The sequence below is a fragment of the Opisthorchis viverrini genome, assembly GCF_000715545.1.
Source record: "Opisthorchis viverrini unplaced genomic scaffold opera_v5_203, whole genome shotgun sequence".
NCBI classification, from domain to species: Eukaryota; Metazoa; Platyhelminthes; class Trematoda; order Opisthorchiida; family Opisthorchiidae; genus Opisthorchis; species Opisthorchis viverrini.
In genome coordinates this window covers 120,118-146,221 of record NW_008751859.1, presented here as the reverse complement: position 1 = coordinate 146,221, position 26,104 = coordinate 120,118, and the positions used below count along the sequence as shown (strand labels likewise).

Sequence of the window (26,104 nt, the reverse complement as noted above, 5' to 3'; positions counted from 1 at the left end):
ATGGACCTATGGAGATGGCGTTCAATATGTCGACCTGTACTCTAAGAGTACATGCACCTAATCAATAAGTAGCCTGTACTTTTCCCATATAGCCAGTGTGGACTTTACTTTCAGTCGATTCTAAAATATTGGTAGAGATTATAGTGGGTTAGACAACAGTTATTATTTGAAAGATCTTCTATGGGAAAGACTTGTCACTTATATCACCACTGGAAAACAAAGCAGCCTCCGTCTCAATATCAGTAGAATAATGGAAAAAAACATCAAAAAAGAGAATTTTTTCTGACTTAGGAAAGCCTCAGAGCAGGTCATGCTGACGACCCACATGTGTACGTATAGAGCATGCTTCTCCCTAGAACTTGACCCCAGTTAGCTCCCCTTCTCTCTTTACCTCTGGGACTTCCAAAACCACCCAATTCAAGTTGTATACAGTGAGGAACAAAGGAGGGCGTCAGGTGTCACTTTTTTCTCTCATATCTAAACCAATTATTTCCAGTTTGGAACACTGGTCTGTTAACGCTGTTGGTATTATGGCCTCGGAAGAATAAAAGTTCAAAGGAGTGATGGACAGCTCGCGTTCCTGTTGGCCACTCCGGCAGGTGGGAAGCTAAGGGATCATCATTGTGTTCGTACATTCTATGTATGTATGAACTTCTCATCTTACGAGGGAATTTATGTCAGAACCAATTTGCAACAGGTAGACTAAACTGTGCGGTGGAACGGAGCTCCATCCTCCTCTCCGTTATGTTAGAAATTTCGGAAAATAATCAACCCAAATAGGTCTCATCACAACAAAAGTTACATCTCACTGAGACATATGGGAAAAAATTGTTCTGTGCTGCATTCCTGTTAATCGACAGTCGGAACTCACTTGCTTCAACGTCATATCGAAATCTTATTCAATAGTCAATGGGGCCAAAATGACCCTGGTCGCTCATACTGGGTTTGTTTGAGTAAGAACACTTCTTCATTTGCGGAGTCATGGTTCATTTTAGCTACAGTTTGACCTTTTATGTCACATAGTACATTCTTACTGCTATGATATTATTCCATTTAGAAAAGAGTAAAGTCCACTCACTCACTGTTTATAAGGATAGTAATACTGACCTATTGGAGAGGTATGGGGATACCGGTCAGAGGATTAGGTCGCACCTAACTCCGATTCCCCAGTGGAGTTATTCACGCTGATTCCGATTCATCTACGCCTACCTGTCCGGTGAAAACGCAAGGCCTCTCCCAGTCGTTCATTTTTGAATCCTACCAAACCGCTATCCAACAAAACCGTTTTACTTTGAAAAATCGAAGACCAAAATCCCCCCAAAAAGTGCATAAGACTCACCCAATTATTCAGTAATCTAGCGCAACTTTGTGAATGTCCGTGTTTGTCCTACTGATCTTCCTAACTGCTCCACAAACCTCTGAAAAATTGACAGACTGCTATGTGTGGTTTCCGTGATTTTACACACTTTATTTCTGCAAGCGCCCCCGTCTTGACCAATACAGTGTAACGGTAGTTGAGTGACACAAGTGAGTGTTGTTGTTGTTCTCGCGTGCATACACACACACACACACACACATATGCGTTCACCCACTGTGTCACTCTCCGTGTCAAACGGTGTTTTCGAAGCACACGCGAACGGTGAGTTGAGTTGTGGTGGTGTGTGGGGGGGCAATAGTGAGTCTATTCAGGATTCATGTATGCACATTTTTAGCAGGTCATGCGATTGTGTGTTGGTGTCATGGGGGCTTTTTGCTGTTGCCACTGCTAATATCGAGGCCAAGCCCCTATTGTCTGATGGCCAATTTGAGTCAAACGGTAGCCATTAGATTAGCCATACACGAGAGCTCACACAAGCCCACACAAACACATTACTAAAGGTCTGTGTGGCTGGGCCTCAGTTGTGCCGCACACACACACACACAGAGACATGGAAACAACCAAGCATCAAAGGCACATCATACGCGCATCCTTTATCATGAAGACCCGTCGAACAAGTGAAATTGAAACGATGTGATTGTGTTTTGGTCGGGTGATACAAGCACAACTGGGGGAGGGCGACAAGTTCTACCGCTCTATACCAGCATAAATGATCAAAATTGATAGATTTGAAGAACCGGTTGACTACGACAATAGTCAAGGATAATAAGAACTCGTTGAACGTTGTGGTCAAGGTGTACCTGGTTGAAAACACCACAGAATCGGTGCAAGTTTCTGACTGTGCACAGTATCCAAAGCAGTAGAAATGAATTTGTATAAGTGCGTGTATATCGGTCGCTCTATATAATGTGCATCCTGACGGAGCAACATACCAGAACGTAACGCAATAAAAACAAAGAAAAAGTTCAGATATCTCCAAAGTTCAAAGCAAAATTAAAGTGAATAGGTGTCACGGAAGGATGTGGACGAGTTAAACTGCTTGACAGCACACAGCACAATGTCGCTTCATTGTGAAGCACCGTTTCAAGGTGGTCTTTGTTTTTGGCTACCTTATTCACTGAAATCTTGCACCCCTCTTGCACGTGATCTCCGCATTCTTGCTCACACGTTCCTCATTTTTGTTTTTTCTTACCAAAAAATCCCCAAGAGATGATAGAAATATTATGACAATAAGACAGACAAATGTCATGTTACATTTTTGAAAATGGAATAATTCTGAAGAAAACTGGAATTGATTGCTAACCAACCCTTGCGCAGTAAACCTTTTAAAGATGCAAGCTTTCAGCAAGCATAGCCTTGATCGCCATGTCGAGAGTCGTTCTAATGTAGACAACGGGCCAGATTACACATACTGTCTGCTCAACCTAAAAAACCTCTAAGTTTTCATCATTTAGTCATCTCCCTAATCCCGGATACCTGTGTTCTCCCGGAGTCATCAGGGGAGGAAAAAGGCAGTTTAACTTTGAAAGAGGAGATAACTCAGTGATCAGACAAGAAATCACACAAAAATTGAATCGACCCAAATCGGGTACAGTTAGTTGTTCTCCAGGTCCATTCGGTAAGGATGTTGGCTGTAAGAGTGTCACTACTCATGAGCTATTGTTGACCAAAATACTAAGCTTAAGACTACTATTTGGGAGGTCGCGGGTTCGAAACTCTCCGGATTTTCGTGAGATATATGCTGTTGGTGATTCTCACAAAGGTTGAGACAACCGTAAAGTGTTTTCTACTTTTCAGGGTAGACTGGCACCACTTATAGGACGAAATCTCAGTAGATACATTCACAGATCCCCTCACATTTCAATATGTTGATCAGTACGTAACCCGGACGGTAAGCCTGATTACCTGTGAAACTCCGAGCATCGGAGTTTAAATAGACTTTCTATTTTCCTGGCCCGAATTCCTTCTTCCCATTTTGACGTGTCCCGTTCAAAGTTATCCAGCAAGCATTCGACACTGGAAACGCTTTGAGAATTACTGTGACATTCTACCAGTGATGGCTGTGAACTCATCAAAGTGTAGTTTAGTCCAGAATACTACTCTAATAGCCATAGTAGTGGATGTGCTCTGACACGGTGCAATGAGACATGTGGCTTGACATTCCTTTTTGGATTGACATCAAACGAAGCTGGCTGATATGCGTAATGTGGACACTGTCACCTGCGGTTTGCGCTAGGCCGCGTGTACACTCAGCTGTCCCCAACTTCAGCCTGATGGAGTAAGAGCAGAGGGCGAACAGGAGGCGAAGGGCATTTCTAAATCGAACATAACGCCCCAATGGAGAGCCATAATTTTCAATTCAAGTAGGCACTGTTGAAAACCAGGGTGCACGAGAAAGGCCATCTGGTATCCCGCATCATTCAGAGAATTTGTCCAACGCACACAGATTTGTCTAACCAGCACTGGATATCCTCCGGCCGGGTCTACGCAACGATGGTCACAGAAAGCCATATCTAGCAGCGTAATAAGCTGAACGGTCCCAACTCTTCAATGCATTAGGAAGGGGATTAACTGGTCAGGTGGAGACAACTTGGCCGTTAAATTCGGTGGTGCCTACCAACCGTACTACTGGACCGAACACATAATACATCCACATGGCATTCTGTAGTTAGTCATACTTCTTCGTAATTCCGTTCACACGACGATGGTCGCATGTGACCTCTGGCACCACCGCCGGCTTAGCACACAGTAGTTCAGCGGGGTTTTGGTCTGCAAGGCGATGATCACAGAATGGTATTTTTATCATAACTACAGGTTTAGCTATCTGATAACGCCAGAACGTTAGGCCAGACCTAGTGACATTGATTCTTTCGTCAAAGTTCTGCTAGCGAATCATTAGATGCCCGGTGATTAAGTAGCACTCATGTCAGCGGCTTGCCAACTTAGCTCAGCGCTTTGCTTCTCCCAGCTACCAGCTGTTCCATGTGCTGGTTTTGTCATTAAACTAGTCAGGGTGTCTTCAGAGCAGTTGTCCTATCTGATTGACTACTACGGTCACACTTCTGTTAGCGGGTTGGGTGGATTATAGGCTGTCATCCCCCAGCGTTACTTGATCCTGATTTCCAGATAGTTTAGAGATATAATGCTCATTGATGTAGCAGTCGCTACGCAGCTTACGGAGCCGGTTTTCTAGCCTCTTCCGGAAAGCTCACTTTCATTGTCACCTGTATGATATTTACCACTCAAACGTCTCGCTGATGGACAATAACGTGATCGAGTAGATGAGGGTGGCTGCTACGTGAGTGCTACTGTGGTGATGCATTTAAATTGGAGGCAAAATCTGGGGTTGGTGATAGGAAAACCGTGGATAGTGTATGGTCCGAGAATTCGGTCACCGTTGTTGAACAAAATCCTAATACTGTGGTGTCCAACAAGATTCGACCTGTGAGGTGATCCTGACCACATGTGCATTGAAGACCCTCGTGAGGGGGGTCTTGTTGGCTCTCAGAACTGTTCAGAAGTAGAATTTTCCCTTACGGTCATCTGTAAGACAGCGTTGGGCAAGTAGTTTCCGCTAGTCGACCTTAAACATGATGAAGTTAGACGTGAATTGATTTCAGAGTGTCCTGAGCCCAGACGAAAGGGAGTTAAACAAGCAGCATGATCCTGTTCTCCTCCGTTCGGACAAGCGACCCAGAAGGATGCGTATCCCAGACCGGATTCTTGAAGTCTTCTTTGATCATTCACATGTGCTTCGCTTAGGCTAGTGACATATATTCCATACTTCCTTATTTCCATTGGATACAAGGACGGAAGACCGGATTCTTGAAGTCTTCTTTGGTCACTCACATGTGCTTCGCTTAGGTTAGTGACATATATTCCATTCTTCCTTATTTCCATTGGATACAAGGACGGTCGATCTGGTTATCCAGCTTATCCAGCAGTGTTCCACGATTTCATCGCTAGCGTTCTCCAATGGGAACACGATCCCTTCTACTTTCTCTCCAAGAGAAAGGAATGAATATGGGGTATTGTTCCACCCCACATGTGTTCAGTTTGGGGGTTATGGTGTGGCTGCTCGGACGTAACAGACCCTGTTTTAGACTGGCCACACATAACACAGGAGTCTTCAGTAGTATTACTGGTGTGAGTAGTAGTTCAACCACAGTTGGTTACTCTATCTCCGGTCATGATGGGTTACGCACCCAGACGGGATTGAAACTTTGAGCTCCCTTTTAATAAATCCTCTCGCTTCCGAGCGGAAGAACGGTGATGAACGCTTACCAGATATTATAGCCTGGGCTGTCATTGGTCCGTATGCGCCGGCGGGCGGACCGTTACCTCAGCGTCTGCTCAGGCAACCAAAAATGAATGAAATCGCAGCCAGCTTATGTACTCAGGCGATGGTCATAACTGAATGATGGCAGAGGTCATCTATCATCAGATTCGTGAAATTAAACGGAATAACAACCTGTTGACAGATGTCATCGAATTTTCTGATGGAGCGCCCAATGTGGACAAAAGCCAAAATGTTCTAGAACAGTGTGTCCATGAGAGATATGATTTGCGTATCAGCGACCCGTACTAAAAATAGCTAGGCAGTGAGTTTGAGTAGCCTTCCCTGCAGCGTGCAGGTGTGTGTTCATATGCATCACTGATGTGAGAAATCCTGGCCGAATGCAATCTCTTGGGCTCGCTCCAAATGTGCAATGGTCAGGAAACGTACGCGTTTTATGCTTAAATTGGATCCAGTCAATCCATGTCGACCAGGAGGCAGAACAGCGTGTCCGCATAAAAAACTAAGTAGCTAACCGAATCAAATCAGGTAAAATCCAAAATGATACACCAGCAACTCAAACCAAGGTCATCAGTGACCATCTGTGTGTGGAATATATCTCACAGTAAATTCAATGGACAATGGGTCCTCTTAAGACGTAGTACAATTCACTACAGAGAAATCAATTTTGAGATGACAATAGAGGTAAGCGCACACCTGGAAAACAAAAACTAGAGTTTCACTGGCGAAATACAACAGTCCTTTTCATTGAACTGAGCGGCGGTTTTCGTCCGCACGACAGCAGAAATTCTCTACTGCTCATCATGGGTTATGTAAGGCTTAATAAACCAGTAAAGTGGGACTTTGGATCTGGAATTATTTTGGACCCATTTGGTTGTGTTTTTATTGAATTATTGTTTTCTTGAGCACTGGAAGTAAAAGCAATTCTATGCGACAAATAGAGTGTATTTTTTCACACTTCGATCGGTGTTGTGCCCTACTAACAAAACTGTGCAGAATACAAGTGACCAATGAATATGTGCTATTCTTAACACGTTCTTGCAAACCACTATTGTTACCAGCATTAACCGTTTTTCCTATATCTGCGCTATGGAAAAATTGGATGAGGAATCTCACAGTGGCGCAGATTCAGGCCGCGTAAGTTGGTTCTGTCAGCACAAAAGTTTGGATTTGGGTAGTACTGACAAACCTATTTCCATCAAAATCTGATACTACACTTTCTCCGTTCTCGATCAAAACAGGACAGGAAGAAGTTCCATTGTCGGGCAAACAAACACAGAAAACTCCGTAATAAACAGGTCCAATTTAACTAGACGGGAAATGCTTTCGGACTTATCCACTTCACAAACGGGAAGATACTACAAATACTCTGGAACAACATTCAAGCTTGACGCTGAGTTAGTGACATCACTTCACAATCTGACCACATCAAAGAAGACCTCTCAACTGGTCTTAGTTTGGTTTATCCGATAATTCATTTCACGTAACACTTATTGGTACAAGTAAAGGTAAAATATGCATATAAGGTGATGGGGTTCGTTTGCGATACGAAGCAACACTTTCTCTCAAGTAATTTTTTCTCTTGTCTGATCGGAAGTTACTCAATCGAGATTACTGTCTTTCTAGATTTCCTATTTTTATAGCCAAAATGTGGAAAATTCCGACGAGGAACATCATGCCACTTTAGAGATATTTGTAAATGAGGCGTCCACATAAAACTTGTCGGCAATGTGTTCATTTGTTGATTGCACAGGGTAGTTCAATGATTGTTGATCAGATGACCACCAATCTGCTTGTGAGGCCTAGCAGTTAGCTTGCAAGCATGTCAACGCCAGCACGATGGTGCCTTCTCGAATGATGATGTCACGTTTTCAAGCTAGCTGCTAGGCTTGGCAGGCGGGTCACCGGTCACGTGATCAATTGGACGTTCCTTTGAATGAGCCGGTACAATGCAACTCGATTAGTGACATAGATATTTTTTAAATGTTCGTAAGTATTAGGGTTCATCGGGTACACACTCTAATGAAAACCGACTAGTGTGATGAAAATCTCAAGAAGTCAAAACGACTATCAGATATTTCGGTAAATATTTCTCCAAAAGGTATTTTGCTTGAGTAATTTTTGAGGGAATGTAATGTGGGCATTCGCTCAAACGAATCAGATATTTGAAAGCTAGGAATGAATGAGGGCAAAATCGCGTCTTTGGTCGATACGGGTTAAGTTCCGTTCTTGATGTGTTCATCCATCAAAAACTAATGTGCTTTGCAAGGCATGCCACCACATCATATAAAAATCAACTAAACTTCCTTCATTTAAGTTTGGGACTTCCAAAGTCAAACACGCTTATGCCGTTCCACTTTCCTCGTGCTAAGTGTGATCCGGTTCCCTACTGGCATAGCGCTACTTTGACGGTTTCCGTGTACTTGCATCGGTAGATTGGAGACCATACGAGGAACGCTGTCCCATACACTCTACCAGGATTAACTTGCATACAATGTCGGAAACACTGCGCCTTTGTAAACCAACATGTCTTTGGTAATGTGTTGGAATATTGGTAGCTCGAGTGCATTAGTTGGTAAGTGATCAGGGACCCAACCGACAACGCACTGAAGATGTTTCCTCGGATGGTGACGAAACGTTTGCCAATCAATGCCAAGCTTGGCGAACAGATCAACAGCCAACATGACTTTTTAACACACCATAGCTGTTTCTTTGCAAAACCACCGGGACTGATAAGTGAGTAAGTGGAGAAGTCATCACGGAAGAAGTTGAGTGTCTACCCATCGTAGAACAGCCGCCAGCAATATCATTCATGTTCACCTACAAAAACGTCTCAGAGATGCATTCTATGTCCTCAAAAGAAACAGGCCACGAAGCGTGCATATTCGGAGCATGCATGTTTTTACAACTAATCTGCTTGATGTAACAAATCGCGTGCGGTAACCGATTTCCTTGTGGGATTTTATGCTCTCTCGGCGATCGGAACAAAGTTATTATTCGACCGCGGCAACCACCAAATTCCTTACCATATGTTCAAAATTCCAAAGTTGCTGTGGCTGAACTCCCGGTCTACTCAATGTAAACCAATCCTTGTGTGAGTGCGCATTTGCATGTGCGTGTGTGTGTCCTAAAAACCTGCTGGTGTCAGTTGACGATGGGCTTCAACGATTAGCCCAGCCAATTTCGCTACGCCTCCGGCAGTGTGGAAGAACTCACCGGTCGAAGTTCACACACAAGTGCGTCGGATCAGATAAGACGTCCGAACCTCACCTCAATGCTCCATTATAATGGAGCTTTGGACGCTACAGTCTACCATCTTTGGTCCTCCACCCCTTCCCCGTCATTCAGTATAATCGAATGGGCGGAATCGCTTATCGACGCAATCAATCTACGATCTTCCATCTAATTGGGTGGAGTCGGTACCGCATCTGTGCCGGGGGCAAGATGAAAGTCCAAAAAGTTTTCGAAAAAGTTGAGTCCTTTTTTTAAAGTTCTTACGAACTGACCCAGTTATTTCGGAGAGTAAATCCACGGCGAATTGGCCATGTGCTTGGTTTAGTTTAGTTTCCACCAAGAGAAATGAGCAATGGGATCGTTGGTGTCTGTTTCAGGTGGAGGTTGGCACACCCAATCAGATGGACATGCTGAAGAACTGTGGATGTTGTGAACTAATTTTATCATTTTACTGCATTTTGCAGGATCAGGATCAAGTTTCTTCACACGGGACACTTTCTATTTGTAACTGCCTTATTTGGTAGTATACCACCCATTAACCCAAAAAACCGGAAGAGGAACACCCTGTGGCGTATCTGGACGGTTTGCACTCGTGTAATTTGGAGCATTCCTGTCTCAGAGGGATAAAACTTTACACACTTGCGCGCTGGAAGACGTCAAATATCATACTTTCATCTTCAACATTCTCTCTACTCACTTTCAGTGACTATGTGGAAAGTGTCCACAGATGACTTTTATTCACTTTCTGGATGTGTCCATTCCTTTCGTGAAACAGTAATGGTAAAATCGCCTTATAGGGTGATGAATGATACCGATTTTTGCCTCTTGTGACTTAGGCAACAGCGCCATACGAATGGGGGAATGCCTTTTCGAGCATACCAAAGAGGTTTGGATGTGTATGAAGACCCATTCTTGTTGACGAATTGGCTCTGATCAGATAGATTTACGGTCAGCCTAGTCGTTATCATGCCGTCACTCGATCGCGGATAGAAGCTGTGATTCTGTGCTTTTCTGCTGATCAAATAGGGCTTAATAGGTACTTTACGGAAATTGTTTCAACTTTATAAGGGACAGCGTCTGGTTATGTTAGTGGTTGTTAGGGGAGATGTGGCTCAATGGTTAGAGCGTGAATTTACTGACCGGAAGACCCGTGGTTCGAACCCGACTTCTGCCTCTCGACTTCCCCTGTCTAGGCTTGGGCAACCGGGCAGTATCTCAGCCCTCGTGCTTCCTTCGTGTGGCATGATAGCTAGGCACGGTCAGGGTGTTACAGCTGAACGATTTTCCGTTATGCGACATAACAGAAAGCTGACGAGGCCGAACCGATTTCGTCATCGTAAAATTAGCTCTGCACAGAGGCACGGTGAGAGTAAAACATATTTTAACTTTTACAACACAGAAAACTGAGTTCACCGAAGTTTACTCTTACTTATCTGCAATGCATGGCAAAAGTTCGGAAATTGTACTATACATTTGGGGCACATTTGGCGTCGCTGATATAGGAAAAGATGTTGGCGATCCTGATGAAATGAAGTTACCAAGACCGACGGAATATTGACATTTAGTTGAAGATTTTCCTTTTACTTGAGATCGCAACATCTCAGGATTTATTTGTGTGCTAACTTTTCTCAAGGAATGGCATATATCTCACTGTAGCAGAAACCTGGTAAGCCAACTTTTGAAATTTTAATCAATAGAGCCAGCCTTTGGACGGATACCGCCAGTGGGTTTACTTTTGTCATGGTGTGGATAGTTCATTTGGGTTAATTGAATGAAAAATAAAATAAAGCGCCAGACAATCCTCGAATAGATAATAACATTGCGTATATCAATCACACCTTAGGAACTACATAGATGCAGAGAGGCGTGGAAAGATCAGCCACCCAACCGCCTGCCGACGACGTCTTTTTGTATGGTGACAAAACGTTTTCAGGCCAATTGACAGATAGATCAACTGTCACCTGCTCAACAGCCAACGTTGAGGTTTATTATAAACTAAACAAAGTCAACCGGAAAAAATCTATTGGCTATAACTAAAACGACAGTGAGCATCGTAAGACATAGCTCGGCAAATGACTTATTAAGCCCGCATGGATCCCATCAGAATCGCGTCCTTTTTTAGAATGATCCCTGTCAGGGCATGGGCTAGGCATGCACAAACCTAGTGATGATGCGCGCTTGTGCAAGGCAAGTTAATTTGAGGAACTTAAGACTAGTCCTATACAGCTGCATTTCTACATTTCTATGTCCCGGAGACACACTCATAAACGAGAGATTCAGCTGGGTTCCAGGTGAGTCTGCCGCAAAACCAAGTTGGTCGCTTAAATCAGAATTATTCTTTACAAACAAAGATTCATATTCATTTGTACCGGTGATTGGGTCATCGAATGTGTCTAGCCGCAAGAAAACGGACGTCATTATAGCAAAGTTTGTTACAGATATAAATTGCCATATCAATATGTGTATTTGAGGCGATTTTGCATTTGATTATGCATGCCCTTCCCGATTCGAATTTGTTGCTACATACGTAGCAAACTCCTTTCAGCATACTGTTGCGCGATGGAACGGCAGCTGCACACATCAGGCGTAGTCTCTTGACACAGTGGGTGGTGCGCCAACTGCTCGAACACACCCGTTTTGACCAAGATCAGCACACATCAATAAATACTGCATCAAACGCGCGCGGGACAACAGTCCGCTTAAAACAGTTTATGATGTTTTTAAGCAACTGAATGCGCTGCAAAAGACAAACTCACGTTTCAGTTGTACGATATTCGATACATGTATAGACGCACTGAACTACTCATTAGGCTACTGAAGAGTCTTCGACAGCCCACGACCGGTTTCGCCCTTCCTGGTCCTCATCAGGTAGGCGCGGTTCCCGAGTTTCTGTCGACCTCATGTTTTACTTAAACGCAAACTTCACGAACTTGCCGAAGTACACTGATGGGCTTGCAAATGAATGTGTTTCGCAAGTGTTAAATTCACTTGACGCGTGTTCAGTGAGAACGGAAAAATCCGGTGGAATTTGTGGTCCACCTACAACGCTCATCAGCTTCACGTGACATGGTGTTAAATTTCTCAACAAGAATCGGGTTCACTGAGAATTACTTTGGTGGTTTCCTTACTTGGAAGTGTGCCCCACCAGTGTCCGAACAAAAACAAAACTATGAAACACTTCACCTCCGTCAATACTCAATGAAATGCGCTCGCACACGCGGATTGAACTCAACCGTTTGCACCAGACTGACCTTGTGACAGTTGTTGTGTGCAAGCTGTCACTTCCACAGTACTCATCCGCAAATACAAGTGATCAATAAAAAAGAAAGAAAATATCGTCTACCAAATTTTGATGAGACATTCAGCGATTAACCGATTGTGCCTTCGTAGAGGTCACCGAAGATGGAAGTATGCTTCCATTTACACATACTGCTGTGTGCCTGTGTGCTGTGCGCGCTCACGTCGGCACTTCGGTTGGTGGGACAGACGAACTGCTACTGTTGTTTCTAAAGTGGAAGCATTCTGTCAAAACGACAGTTCACTGAAATAAACACGTGAATATGTAGGCCAAACGGAACGTTAACGGGTGCTTAAATTATTCACGGTTTGGATTCAAACCGGTAAACACAGACACACTTTGTCAGTATGAATTATTTTGTGGAGATAACGAGCGATAACAATGTTTGTGCACCAAAATATCCAATTCTTGTTTGTAGCCACCATGGAAACAGTTATCTCAGAAAAGAATGAAACGTCGAACACCTTTTGGTTCGTTTTTATCGAGCAACTCTATTTCTCATGTTTTCTATTGCTTCAGTGAATGTAAGCGCAACAACACATGTGGCATTAAATATACCCCTCGCGCTACTTTTCGACAGAAACCTAAGAAGTCACAAAAATAGTCCTGAAGGAAAACAGTTTGAATTTCTAGGGGTATTTCATGAATTATATGCCTATATTTCTTTGGAAGATGTAAGCTTTTGTTTTGTCCCTAAGCAGCTAAAAACAAACTGATGTGGAGCGTGTCGAGTGAATCACTTGCTATCGAAGCAGTTTGCAAGTGACTGATGGGGACTCAAGAAGAACCCCTGCTTGACAAATCACAAGCAGAGTGGAACCGGCGGTGGACTACCGAAGAATTTCCAACAACCTCTTAATTAGTATCTTATAAAATAGACCTATTTATTTGCCCTAGTATAGGTGCTTTCTTGCTACTGTATTCATTTGTGAGACATTCATAAAGATCCATACAGTTGTTGTGACAAATTAAGCAAGTGAAGTTAATTCCTCTAAAGCGGATGTTTTTTTCGAGATCTGCGACGTGAGGGTTTTTGATAATGCCATGATGTTCTGAACAATTTACCGCTGTCGGCTGTTTCAATGCGGAGAAGCTATCTGGCTGTTGTTTATTCACGCGTTGACAGGCGTGCTGAGCTTCAAAATTGGCAATCGTTGCCAGTCGAAGAAATATCGTCAGTGCGTGTCTCAGCCCTGAATAGTGAAGCCATTGCGTCTGAGGATTTTTCCAACGCACAACTTAGCAGCACTTTGAGGCTCCCCTATCAAGATCCGCCATGCAACGATGCGAGTAACACCTGAGTCTGTGATGAGTTCCTCATTCCCATGAGATTGGTAAACAGAACACAGTTAGCTGAGTTCGATATTTGATAATGATTTAGGGAAACCAGCCGTTCGGAACATCACCAGAATAACTTGTTGTGTGGTTGCGAGTACTGCTTCAGGGAAGACCGATAGAGTGGAGTAAACCCTCTTGGAAGGGAAAGTTTAGGTGGAAGAAACACAGGGGAAGGGAGCTGCATTGAAGTTTCCCGGTTATTTCTTAATGCGGACATGGTATATTCTCATTGGTTGGTGAAGCACAGAGAAGTTGTATCAGCGTGGATACAACTGTCGAAACACTTGTGATCTACTCGCATCTTGCAAGACAACAATCTCCTAATTGACTGACTTTATAGAAAGAGGGGTTTTTAAATGCTTGAGAGGTATTTCAGTTTCGAAGTGGAGGCAAAAGATTAAAAAACGTGCTTAGTTTGAAAACATGGGAATTGCTCTGAAAGCAGATTAGAAGACACAAAATAAACGCGTAGTGTCGACTGACTTAGAATATCAAACACTAAGGATGCGCCAGCTGAAGCGAAGATTCAGCCGGATTCAGTCCACACAAACCGCACATACAGAGCTCGCCCGTAAGTTAAATCTTATTGTGAACATAAATGTACTGCACAGTTTCCTATACCAGTTTATGTGTTCCCACATATGAGGTATCTTAAATCCCATCGTTATTCACTGACACTTTACTACTCAGGTGTATCCAAAGGGTCAAACTACATTTCTTTTGTTTAAGGAGATACAAACTGATCATGAACTGCTGCAAACTTTGGTGATTTCGAGTCCGACACACCTTCATTCGCAAGGTGAAATAAACCAAAATGCCTCATCAAGGGGGGTAGTTTTGTTGAGACAGACAACTGGATAGGCCTAAAAAGATTCCTTCCCTCAGATTTCTCCAGCTAAATTTATCAGTTCGTCTAAGGAGCACTGCAAAGTCACCTCATAAAAGTGATCCTCAGCTTCCCCTGTTATGGGGTTATTGTGAGTGGAGAGCTTTTGTGCCGGGCCCAAATTAGAATCGCACGAGAAAAAAGCGGCAAACATACTTGGTATCAACTCACCGACGTAAGTTTTTTTAGTAATTGTTAACACCATTAGCCTGAATTTGTGTAACAACTGTGTCACTACGGAAGGTGGGAGCGAGGGTTAAACAACCGAACTATCGTCCATATTGAAGTCAACTACTAAGTCTGCTTCAAAAAAAGAAAGATTGACCCACCGAAATATCTATTGATGTAGATAAAGCCCTTTCAAAATAGAAGGGCATCGGAAATATTTGTTTGCTTTAATGACAGTTATCCGAGCTAACAATTTGGGGAAAAATAACCTTACTACTTACCGGATAAAAGTAATATACTGAAAAATCTCACAGCAGATGCCTGGGACACCTATCCTCATTATCTAAATACCTATCCAGCAGCCAATGGAATTGAGCGGGCCACCAAACTGGGCACCAATGAGTTTACTTTGTTGCTGTAGAACACGGTGAACTACTTTGCACGATTGGTGTTGACAGCAATCCAATCGCGTTGTAAGTCTAAGGTGATTTTGACATTATCGAATCATATCATAACAGTTATGATCAAATCTTTTGTTTCTGTATGCGTGTGTGCACCCCTGTACTTAAAATGCGTGCATCCGCGAGAAGGGGAATCTACACACGTGGACCACTGACAGCTTGATCGGTCCAGCGCATTCCAACGTTAGCATGATAATGCTGAGTGAAGTTGATTGCTGTCGTTATGGTGCCATTAAAGTTACCTTTCACTGGATATGTGCTTCGGCTTGTAATTAATAGGGACTCATGCCTTAAAGTGATCATCTGCTGACAGCTTCTCTGTCCACCGAAGCACACAAAAATACAGAGCCAGTCGCACACACACTGAACGAACGGGATGTCCTTCAGGTGACAGAATGCTACTAACTGTGAGCCACAGGCTGTTGTTATGCTTGAGTGCGAAACATCGCGCACAAAATGACAGCATATCTGCCATCCGCCCGCATCTAATGGATGGATCGGTGCAGAGTAAGGGCAAACCACGTTTGTGGGGCTAACACAGAGTTGTGTGTAGTGAGGCCGCATTTGACAAGTGCACATGATGTGATCAACGCAACACAATTGTTTGCGATTGTGCCTGCTCTGCCTAGTAATTATCCAGCTTGACTCGTGCGGGGGCAACAGCGATCTGCTCGGTTAATGAGCTACCTGTTATCAACTAAGACACTCATTAGAATCTCTGGATTTGTATAAAACATTTCAAGTCACGGTTTGACTAGGTATTGACCAGATGGAAGGACCACCATGCAGCCAGCAAGTCAACAGCCTGGACTCACATATAACGAGCAGACACATACTTCATATAATGAGCAAGTCAGTGCAGTTTTGTTGATCAAATTTGCACCGGGACTAACTTAAGGATTTGCACACAAAACTAAGCAGTAGAAAAAAAAACTATTTTTCTATAAGGATTTGACACAAAACTAAGCAGTAGAAAAAAAAACTATTTTTCTATTGATCTTGACCGTTCTAATTTGCGTAATTTTTGGTTTTATTCACATCTTACTCCTTGGGTCATGAGTGACGTGAAATAGACGCATAGGAATTGATAAATAACATCCCTAAAATGACCCGAATCGACTGGTGGTCAATGTGTTCTGTGTGGACAAAAACAAGCTGCATTTGTGTAGTGGGATCTGGTTTTTGAAGTACGAAATGCTAAACTCAACTACGTACGGGTAGCAGACACTACAGGTTTGTGTGTGTGACATTTTTGATTAGTTCACAAAGTCATGTCAGCAGACAACTAGTACGTCGTGCACTATTGTTTGTGGCAGTGTTTGGTTCCACAGAAGCGTGTCAGATTAGACTTTGTCTGCGAGCAGTTCCCAACCCATACGTTCCACACTACTCACAAGTTTGCTGGAAACTTAAACAGCCCATGAATGGTCTCCATGAGCAACTGAGGGCAGTTGTCAAAATCCCAATGGCAGTTCTCTCCTGAGTTTCGGAAGCTTGTAGGTCGATATGTTAACAACGCAACGGAATACACAAGAATAATTAGAAATGAGTGCCGTCGACCCGGCTTCTTATTTAAACCATTCTGTTAAGAACGAACGTATACCCTAATTTTTTCACGCCTCGCCAGCAGCAACAAAAACATCTCCCACACGATCCCACAATTTACCGATACGCTTTGCTGCTCGGTTAAGGTGCGTCATTTCTAAGCCTTCCGCCACCTTCAACCAACACTGCTCAGAAGGTCCGTGAAAACTCTGGACACCTTACTATCGACTTTGTCCTTCTTGACAGTCATCAAGCAAGCCTAGTCCTCAGCCTTATAGGTAATGGTGGGTCAAGAAAGTACTTCGTATCCCAAAATAGCTTTTAGAGGGAAACCCGAAACGGTTTCGATACAGCACATTTAGTTGATGAGCATCAGAGACGGTATTGGGGAGGCTCAAGCAATCTTCAATCGCCTTTCTGGTTAACACCAACTTAATTTGTAAATGAGCGTTTATCGCCACCAGGCTAAAATTCCTAGGGACTAAGATCAATAGAATTTCAGTAGAGGGTTTTCCTGGTGAACATCGGTAGGGAGTCATCCAGCGTTTCGTCAGAGCAATAACTAGTAAACTGTGAGGACCTATACCGTGTTCTGTTTCCAGCTAGAAGTACACTCTGCAGCGTGATCGTGTACTATCCAAAGTAGTCTAATCGTCATACGTAATCTGCGGGCAGTACCCGTGTTTGCTGAGATAGGAGATAATCTATTTTGTTGACTTTTGTCAGCTCAGTGAGGTGCTTACGTCTTGAGCGGCTCCCTTACTGTAGGACATGTTTATATCAGTCGAACCAGATTTGATAAGGCAACTTCTGTTGTGACAGTTACTAGGATGACAATGGTGCTCGAAGTAAAAGAAATTAAAGGGATGAAACTCCTCCGCTGTGAGAGAAAGTGTGATGTTGGCCTTATCCCGTACATTTAGTTGGACGTCTGTATATCACGTTATCTTCTTTCAGTGGGAATAACTTGTATGAGACGTTGTGGCCTTACGTGCTTTCGACGAATCGCCTCTGAATTTAACTTGTATAATTGTAAGAATCAGACCAGAACTAATGAGGATACCATTGCTCTAGAAAACGATCGCTTTTTGGCAAATATAGGCACTTATCTTGTAGCACTTTGGTTATCTTAGCCAGAGGTACGGTAGACTCCCAAAAAGCTACCAAATCACTACCACCTCCCCCCATCTAAGACCTATCTCCATTAGATTTGGCTTAAAGTCGATCATTTTGGATTGTCCATTTCAACTCCCACAAGAGCCTCGGATGAAAAGTTCCCGTTTTATGTTTTATTACGCAAAGGCACCAAGTGATCGCATGACTATTCGCAGCACACACAAGTTTGCTGAGATCTCCAAGTATGTTTTCATCTACGTGAATATCGGTAACTGCGTGCCTCACTCAAGAGGCCTTTTCGAATGGTCAACCAAAAGTGCTCTCTTCTGCGTGGTTCCGTGGATTATGGGGAGTTCGTAGTCCACTAACAAATGGTGTAGCTCATCTAATGCCTGGTGTCTCCCGATGATGGCCTCTCCAGGGATGGAATAGTACAGTTACATAATCATAATTTCAGCTTGCAGAGGTTTCCATAGCGCGGAATCTTAAATAGAGTATACCTTGATGATGCAGTGCCATACACAACCGCATCATCACTCAGCAAACAGTACTGCAATGAACACTCCCGATATTCACAAATCACACTCATTTAACTAGAGATTCTCATGAATCACAGCTGGATCTATCGTTCATGATGTTTTTCAGCTGAATCAGTTGCCTAGAGTTATCCTCATGTTTCAGTAGGTAGGGGATTCGAGTATGCTTTTCTGGAAGAAATTACTCAAAAGTTTGCTAAAACTCTTCTGACGGCTCACGACCGGTTTCGCCCTTCTTGGGGCTCATCAAGTAGGAAGACTTCCAGTGCTTTCGTAAAACTTACGTTCCACTTGAACCCAGATGGTGGGACACGTGGTAAATACGCTTTAAAATTTAGCGACCCCTGCATCCCAGCCGAGTTCCTCATTTATGATATTGTTCAACCAAGCGTGCTATACACGGTTTGCTTCATGTTTCAGTCGGTGCGATATTTCAGATATCTCTGTAAATTGTCTGGACGAAAACTCGGAGACTGCTCCTACCTTATGTGCTCCAAGAAGGCTGGAAACGACTGTACATTGTCGAGGTGAGTGAATTTCTATCCGGAACTAAGTGTCATATCAGTTGAAACGTGAGACAGTTGTTCTGTAACATGTTTAGTTGGAGCTAGTTATTACCGGGAGACTCAGTTGAGTCTATCGTTAAAACTCAAGGGGTCGAGATGGCTCAGGTGGTTAGAGCGCGAACTTATTGACCGGAAGGTCCGTGGTTCGAACCAGACCTGTGCATCTCGACTTTCTCTGTCTAGGCTTGGGCAACCTGACAGTATCCCAGCCCTCGTGCTCCCTTCGGTTGGTATGGTAGCTAGGCACCGGAAGGGTGTTACAGCTGAACGATTTATTTATTGATTATTTAAAACTTAAGTAATTTCCAAATAAATGTACTTCTTTGTGAGACTACGAAAAAATGTCGGTCTAATATTGAATTGAAACAGAAGAGAATGAAACGGTGAACCGTTACGAACGGGGTTTTGATACACATGGTATTGTTTAATAGCGCTTTATCGGTGTAGATGAAGTTAAGAAGTTAAGCTTCATCGAGGACCTCTATAGGACAAAAAAACTTGGAAGACAGTTCTTCTGAGGTCCTTCAAACTTTACTAGTGAGTGTAGAGTTCAAACATATTATTTTCCCACACTGATCAAGGTGGAGATAACAATGGCGCTCAGCATGAGTCAAATGCACACACATATACATATCCGGCCACCGAACGATTGGAGTTTCCACTCAAACGAGAACAACTCTCCTTCCTCCTTTTCAGAGGATGGCCTTTCGACACACCCACCTAAAATAGTTTCTATTACTGCAGACTACTTTCAACGATACTGCCGAATTCGATCAAGAAACGTTTTGGTTTCGAACATAGGCATTAACATTGTTCGATAAAGTGGGACACGGCGTGAAGTAGCTGCGCCACGTAGCATGAAGCATCATGCAATTTGTCGACACTGATTTAATCGGAGTTCCACTAAACGATGGGATAGTTCGCGAAACACTCTTTTCACATCTGCGCATTCAAAATGAAGTGTACACTGGATCGTATTTTAATATCACCTAAATAGTCATCAGGTCTGTCACTACAAACAGGGAGTGGGGAGGTTGCTGAAAATCCATCGACAGCCCACGACCGGTTTCGCCCTTCTTGGGGCTCATCAGGTAGGCGCAGTCTCCGGGTTTCCGTCAACCTTATGTTCTACTTGAAACCAAATTGGGGTTCATTAATTAGTGTACTAGTACCATGGCTGCCATACTTGCGCGTTTTTAGACTAATAATATTTGTATCTCAGAACGCGTTCAATGGTTTATTGATCAACGATCAACCGTTGTCAGACATAGGGAACTGTGGTATACCGCTAACATTAGCACGAAAATCAACCGAATTGATCAGTCGCAGTTAATCAGTACTCACAATTAGAGAAATAGAGATAACGAAGTGTTTAAGACCCATTTTCTTTCGTGGAGCTGCTGGGATTATCGATGATAAGAACACGGAATTCATATCAAATTGGCCTAATAAGATTCAAAAAGAACTTTTGAATGAGTCCTTTTTAACCAGAATCAACAGAAAGATAGCGTGAAATTTCAGGTGAATCAATACGGGATATTGTTCACTAGAAGTACCGCGGTGAAGATGAGTTGAATCTACCGAAAGATCACAGCTTATTTTGCTGTGGGCTTAGCAAAGAAAGATTGACCGGTCTTCTCATATTACTTATAAGTAACTTTTTATCTTAAGTTCAAGAATAACTTGGCTTCATCTAGTGCACAAGCAGAGATTTCAGTTCGATTATCCAAGAAACTTTGGGCTTTCAAGGGAAAACCAAACAGAAAAACTATTTACTGTTTGGAACTTCTAGCGATATTCTGGCTTCCTCCAACTCCCCATTCTGCCTTTTTGTTTGATTAAAAAAACTGAGAGAACTTGAAAGAGAACTGTTTGGTTTGTGCGTGTTTAGATAATTATATATTGAGCAGAATGAAAGATGGAAGGTACCGTCAAATTAGTGTCTCCTGAGCGTCACACCAATTTTGACTGGGTAGGTAGACTTTAAGTTTTCTTGCGTCACAAGAGTAGGGAAAAGTGTGGGCGTTTGTCTGCCTTGTTATATCATTAACGGATATCTCGACTAATTCATGAGGAAATTTGATGCTGACAATGAAGACAGCATGAAGTATGCCTCAACATGACCACCTTGACGTAGATATTCGAGGAGAGTCACCCCACGACATCACACGAGCGGCTAACTCAGCATGATACTGGAAGAAATAAAACAATTGAACTAACATTCTCAGCCTTCTTGAAATATCCGAGTGTTTGGGTTTCCAGAAAGAACAAATCCATCTTCAGCATCTTCAAGGGGGGATTTTTCCAGAATAAACAAAACGACATTACTCCCTCATCGGAGTACGACCAACTAAATTGACGAAACTATTATACATCCCACTAACGTCTCACTGATAAGCCTCAAAGATGACGGTCGCAGATTTGTCACCGACCTTACAAGTAGTGACGTCCAAACTGAGCTTTCAGGCAAACTGTTTTGCATGATACTCAACTGAAGGACACCATAATCGAAGGCTTCGTCTAAGCCACACAAACGAAAATTGACTGACACATCATAGGTGTGCATCAATCTTATTCGAGTCCGGAAGATTATGCAATGGCCTGATCAATAGAAGTTGACTACTGCATCTGCAACTTCTTTTCCTCTTCGAAGATGTCGTCTATATATGCCATATCGAAAATACTTCGTCACAGGCTAATTGAACACCGGAGTTTTGAAGACCTTCCAGCATTCGTCTCATGGTTTTGTCGATCACAAAGTTAAACAGGAATGGGGAGAGTGGGCATCCCTGGCGGACACCACTTTGTGTACTGGAGCTACTGGAGAGCTCACCGTATACTTTCACACGCCCGGAAGTCTGGGAATACAAAGAGCTTATAATGCACACAAAATTCCGGGGCATTCCTTCATGGGCAAGCGTGTCAAGGAGAACAAACCGGTCGAACAAACCAAGTCGAATGTGCCTTGGAAATTCAGGACCACTAGAATTGTGAGTCGCTTGTACGTATGACGTTGTTCTAGCACCTGACGGAGTGGTCAGGTTGGTCAACGCAACCCCTACCAGGCCGGAACCCCACTTGCTGCTCTCGAGTCAGTGTTTCACGAGCCACCATAAGGTGGCGAAGCAGGAGTGACGCCAACAGTCTCGGTACCACTGAAGTCAAGCTGACACCTCACTACGAGCCACTTTTTTTAAATAGGCTCTATTACCTACTCCCCCCATTTGTCTGGTACAGTCTCCCTTGCCGAACTAGAGGCAAACAGATCAGATAAGCACTGACTGAGGACTTCATCCCCGTCGTTGAACAATGCGGGTGGGAGGTCATGCGGACCAGGAGTTCCCTGGCGCTTGAGAGAACATATGCAGTTATAAATATCCGAGGCCTAATGGGGTTCCACGTTCACCGTCCGGAGTTCTACTTCAGCTGTAGAATCCAAATTAGTGGCAGCAGGTGGACAAGGTAACTGTTGATCGAAATATTCAGCCCAACGGTCCAGGCATTTTTCTTTATTCACTCCCTTCTGATCCTTGATGGTTTCGCTCGTAGATAGTTTCCGGGGACCTTTCGTGCGGACCAACTGAAATTATCTTCGTGTATTACCGGCTTTCTGGACCTCTTTTTCTTGACTCTCCATGCCAGTCAGACTTCACGGTCGGCTCACATGCTCGCTTTCACTTGACTTCATAGTTCGTCGCGTCAAGTTATGTTCAGGAGAGGCTGATATTTGATTTATGCAGCGCCACTGTTCGGTCCGATATCCAGTGCTTGAGTGTGTCTGGTAGCGCCGTGCTACAAGCGAAATTCCCAGCACTGTGCAGATATGTAATGATCTCGTGTTAGTACGAATTTATGTCTAATGTTGGAGCATTTGGAAGAAAGTCTAGAAGATGATTCTAGAAAGTTCGTCTAACACCCGGATCTGCCAGTCTCTCAGTTGCTAGGCCATTTGTCGGCAAAATACGCCGCCCTGGAAAGCAAATGGAAAAGTGACTCCGGACGAGCTAGTGGTCGGAATCCGCAAATGCAGTCAGTTATTGATTCTCGATATCGGTAAATGACGAAAATGTGATCAATTTGAGGTCGTATTCGACACGCTTATGGAGGACATCACGTGGCCAGATGACTTCGGCTATTTTGGAAGCTGGTATTGCATAAAAACAGACTGCGGTCAGCAAACCGCTGAAGTAATCGTTCACCATTGTCAGTACGTACCGATTTCAGTGCATGCGGACCACCTAATTAAGTCTCAGATGCGCTAAGCCTGCCCACTTGTGCATTCAGATCTTCAGGAACCACAACGATGTCTGAGCTTTTAGCTCGCCGCAGCAGGGCGTTCAGGACGTCATAAAACTTGTCTTTGATGGTGTCGATCAACTTCAGGCTTGTGGGACTTGTTCATAGACGTTGCCCGACGAATCACACAGAGGCGACTATCACCGGGTACTCAGCCAAGCACGGACCCTTCCGCCCGGTGACTTACGGCGATACCGCCCGCAGCAGCCTCTGGATCGCCGGAGGTGCGCAGCCGGAAGTGAGTGGATACTGATGGGGCAGTTAGCTCGTCCAGTGTACTTACCAAGCGAGTCCAGTGTGAAAGCATGAGCAGCTTGTTACCTTTCTTGCTTCTTTGAAAGCAACCAGATAGACTGGCCATCGATGCATGAAGATTGATTTCGAGATGCCTGAGGAAGTCAGCCCCGGATGATGCTCAGATGTTCGCAAAACCGATGTGGGATAAATGGATTCATCAGTCCTAACCACTGGGTCTGCAAGGAAAGGGTTATTAATGGGATGGGGAGGGAAGGGGAGAAAAGTATGTGAAATAGAAAGAAGACAGGCGTCAGCAGTAGCCTGTTCTAGCTTACCCATCCTGCTGTATACAGCAAGTATGACGACCCGACTGATGGCACCACGCGACGGCCGATGTGACATGAGAGCATTGTTAGTTTAAAGTGTCATAGTTGAACGAGGGCTGCAATCCTGCCAGGGGGGCATAGGCATAGCCAAGTGGACGATTAGGGTCCCCATCCAAAGCCTTTAGCTCAAAATTCTGACACGAGGCAGTGGTGTCTGCAAATGCAATTCAATTTTTGCAGAGCACATTTCAAATCCCAACCTTGAGGGTTAGGATACTGCGTTCGTCAAACCTCTAATCACTGACCAACCTGGTATAAGAGACTCTGCGAGTGTTGCACAGACATCCCTCCAGTATAGACCAATGGTTCGCTGATATCCAGAAGACGCCACAGCACGGTAAGATCCAGTCTCTTCGTGAAGGCAATAGTAGAAAGTAGTAGGTGATCCCAATTATTCATGTTTCAATCCGAGCATGGTTTCCGTATTTTTGCGACGTTGACTGCATCAAGACTGATATATCCCAAAAGTCGAAGAATTTACCAACTCATCAGCGACATTTCAGGATATTTGGACCTCTAGTTAAGTAAACACGTCAAAAGATGCGGTCTTACATGCGATATCATCTTTCCACGGAATCCTGTTAATGGACATGATTTGTCTTGACACGGCCATGAAAATCCATGTGGCCATCAGTGTATCGAGATTGTGGGGGATCTTTATCGTGTTTGGATTTCAACCACATCACATGACATCCTTAAATTTTTGATTTCGATTCCCAGTTTACAACCCAGAAGCATCTTCGTCACAAACTATCTGTTCTCCCACTGGTGTTCTATCTATGTCATCTGGAAAAACTGAGGCTGAATATTCCGAAAAAATTCATTTGTTTGCAGTTATCTTTAGTGCTTAGGGCAGTTCTTACATTTTGGTCCTCATCCATTTGTGACCAATAGTAATGGTCTCAAGCGTCTAAGTTTTTCAGGACCTCAAAAACCTAAGTGATTGAAACAATAAACTATTCAGCACCATGCCCCTAACAAGCCAACCAACCAACCAACCACTCCCTTTTCATTAGCAGCATGGCTCTCATGGGAATATGTCCGTTGTATCTCTTCAGTTTTAACTAGAACGGACAAGCTCAACACAGAAGTGTTCATACCCCGCACACACGCACTCCCACACACACACACACATAGCCTGTTTTGCTCATTCTAGTTCAACATCCCAATCGGCTTTTACTATCCCCGAAATTCTGACTGAGTGCCGTTCGAAATATGGATCCAACTTTGGCCAAGTGACCCAGGCGCCTAAAGTTTGCCCCTTAAAACCTAATAAATACCTAATGGGTTTCTGAAAGGATTGGTAGTCGACAAGAGTGTGTGGTGGTGTTATCTTTGTGTGGTTGGCCTCGATTAGCTTGCGATAGACAAACTAAGTGTACAGTGTTTGTGTGATGGGGTGCGGGGGCATTGGGAGGAGGGGGTGGATTCATAAACAGAACGGCGGAATGGCTAAGTAGGCCTTAGGGCAGTCCAAATGAAGCGAAGAAAGTGGACACTTTGGAAGATGAATTTTCGGAACACAAGGTGGATGGGGAAACGAAAAATTCCTGGTTGAAGAAGCACAGCCTCACCCTGCGTGCGCTTGTAAACAGGGTACTGTCAGAACAACGCAATACTGCGCCTAATTGAGACAGCCAATCACAAAGTGATTAACAGAAACATGTTCTTATGGAATGTCAGTTATGGCCGAACGCTTGATTGAACTAACCGCGTCTGAGGTGCTCTTGGGTTAGATCCTTTTCGGGTAGATTTCTGAGTGTCACGAATAGGCCAGACGAAACGATGAAGATCTGTCATCAAGTGCGTGCCGTTCATTTAGTACTGGTACGCTCAAAAGTGAAAACTGTGAACCTCTTTCTTGGAGCGGTCCATCGCTTAAATTAACCCAATCGTTGAATTTAACTCACTCTTAGTTTTTGCCCACTATTCCAGTAACCAAAGCTACGAAGTGAAACCACATAATATCTCGATGCTTCTGCCCTGTTAATGACCGATTTCGAGCATCCTTAAAGTAAATTTTCCTCAGGGCACAAAACAGGTTGCCAAAAGCGGGTTATTCCGGTGTCATTTTGAAACCCGGTGCCCAATGAAAGTAGTTGCCCTTTACGATGCTTTGTACTTTTTTGAGGCAGACAATCCACTTTCAAATGTTCGGTCACCCTACGATGAGATATCAACAATGCGTGGTTGGTGGCGTCTTCTGATGATATTTTTATCGAAATGTGACGAAACGGTTGTAGTCTACAGCCAGTCTCGGTGAACAGATGAACAGCCAACAGGAGCTCAGGATTACCATTATTCTCTCAGACTGCTGGGTTAAATACATAATTAGAATACTTGGATGACTTTCTGGTGCCTC

The 26,104-nt window shown here is 43.7% G+C and overlaps 1 protein-coding gene across 1 annotated transcript in view; it reads left to right on the top strand.

The window, feature by feature from the left end:
* Nucleotides 1–26,104, top strand: part of T265_08122 (hypothetical protein) — a gene marked incomplete at both ends in the record, with an annotated part of 88,548 nt that overhangs the window by 40,404 nt on the left and 22,040 nt on the right. Inside the window, one exon of the mRNA XM_009173835.1 lies at nucleotides 23,207–23,357. Coding sequence (XP_009172099.1) covers nucleotides 23,207–23,357 — 151 coding nt within the window. The remainder of the gene's footprint in view (nucleotides 1–23,206; nucleotides 23,358–26,104) is intronic.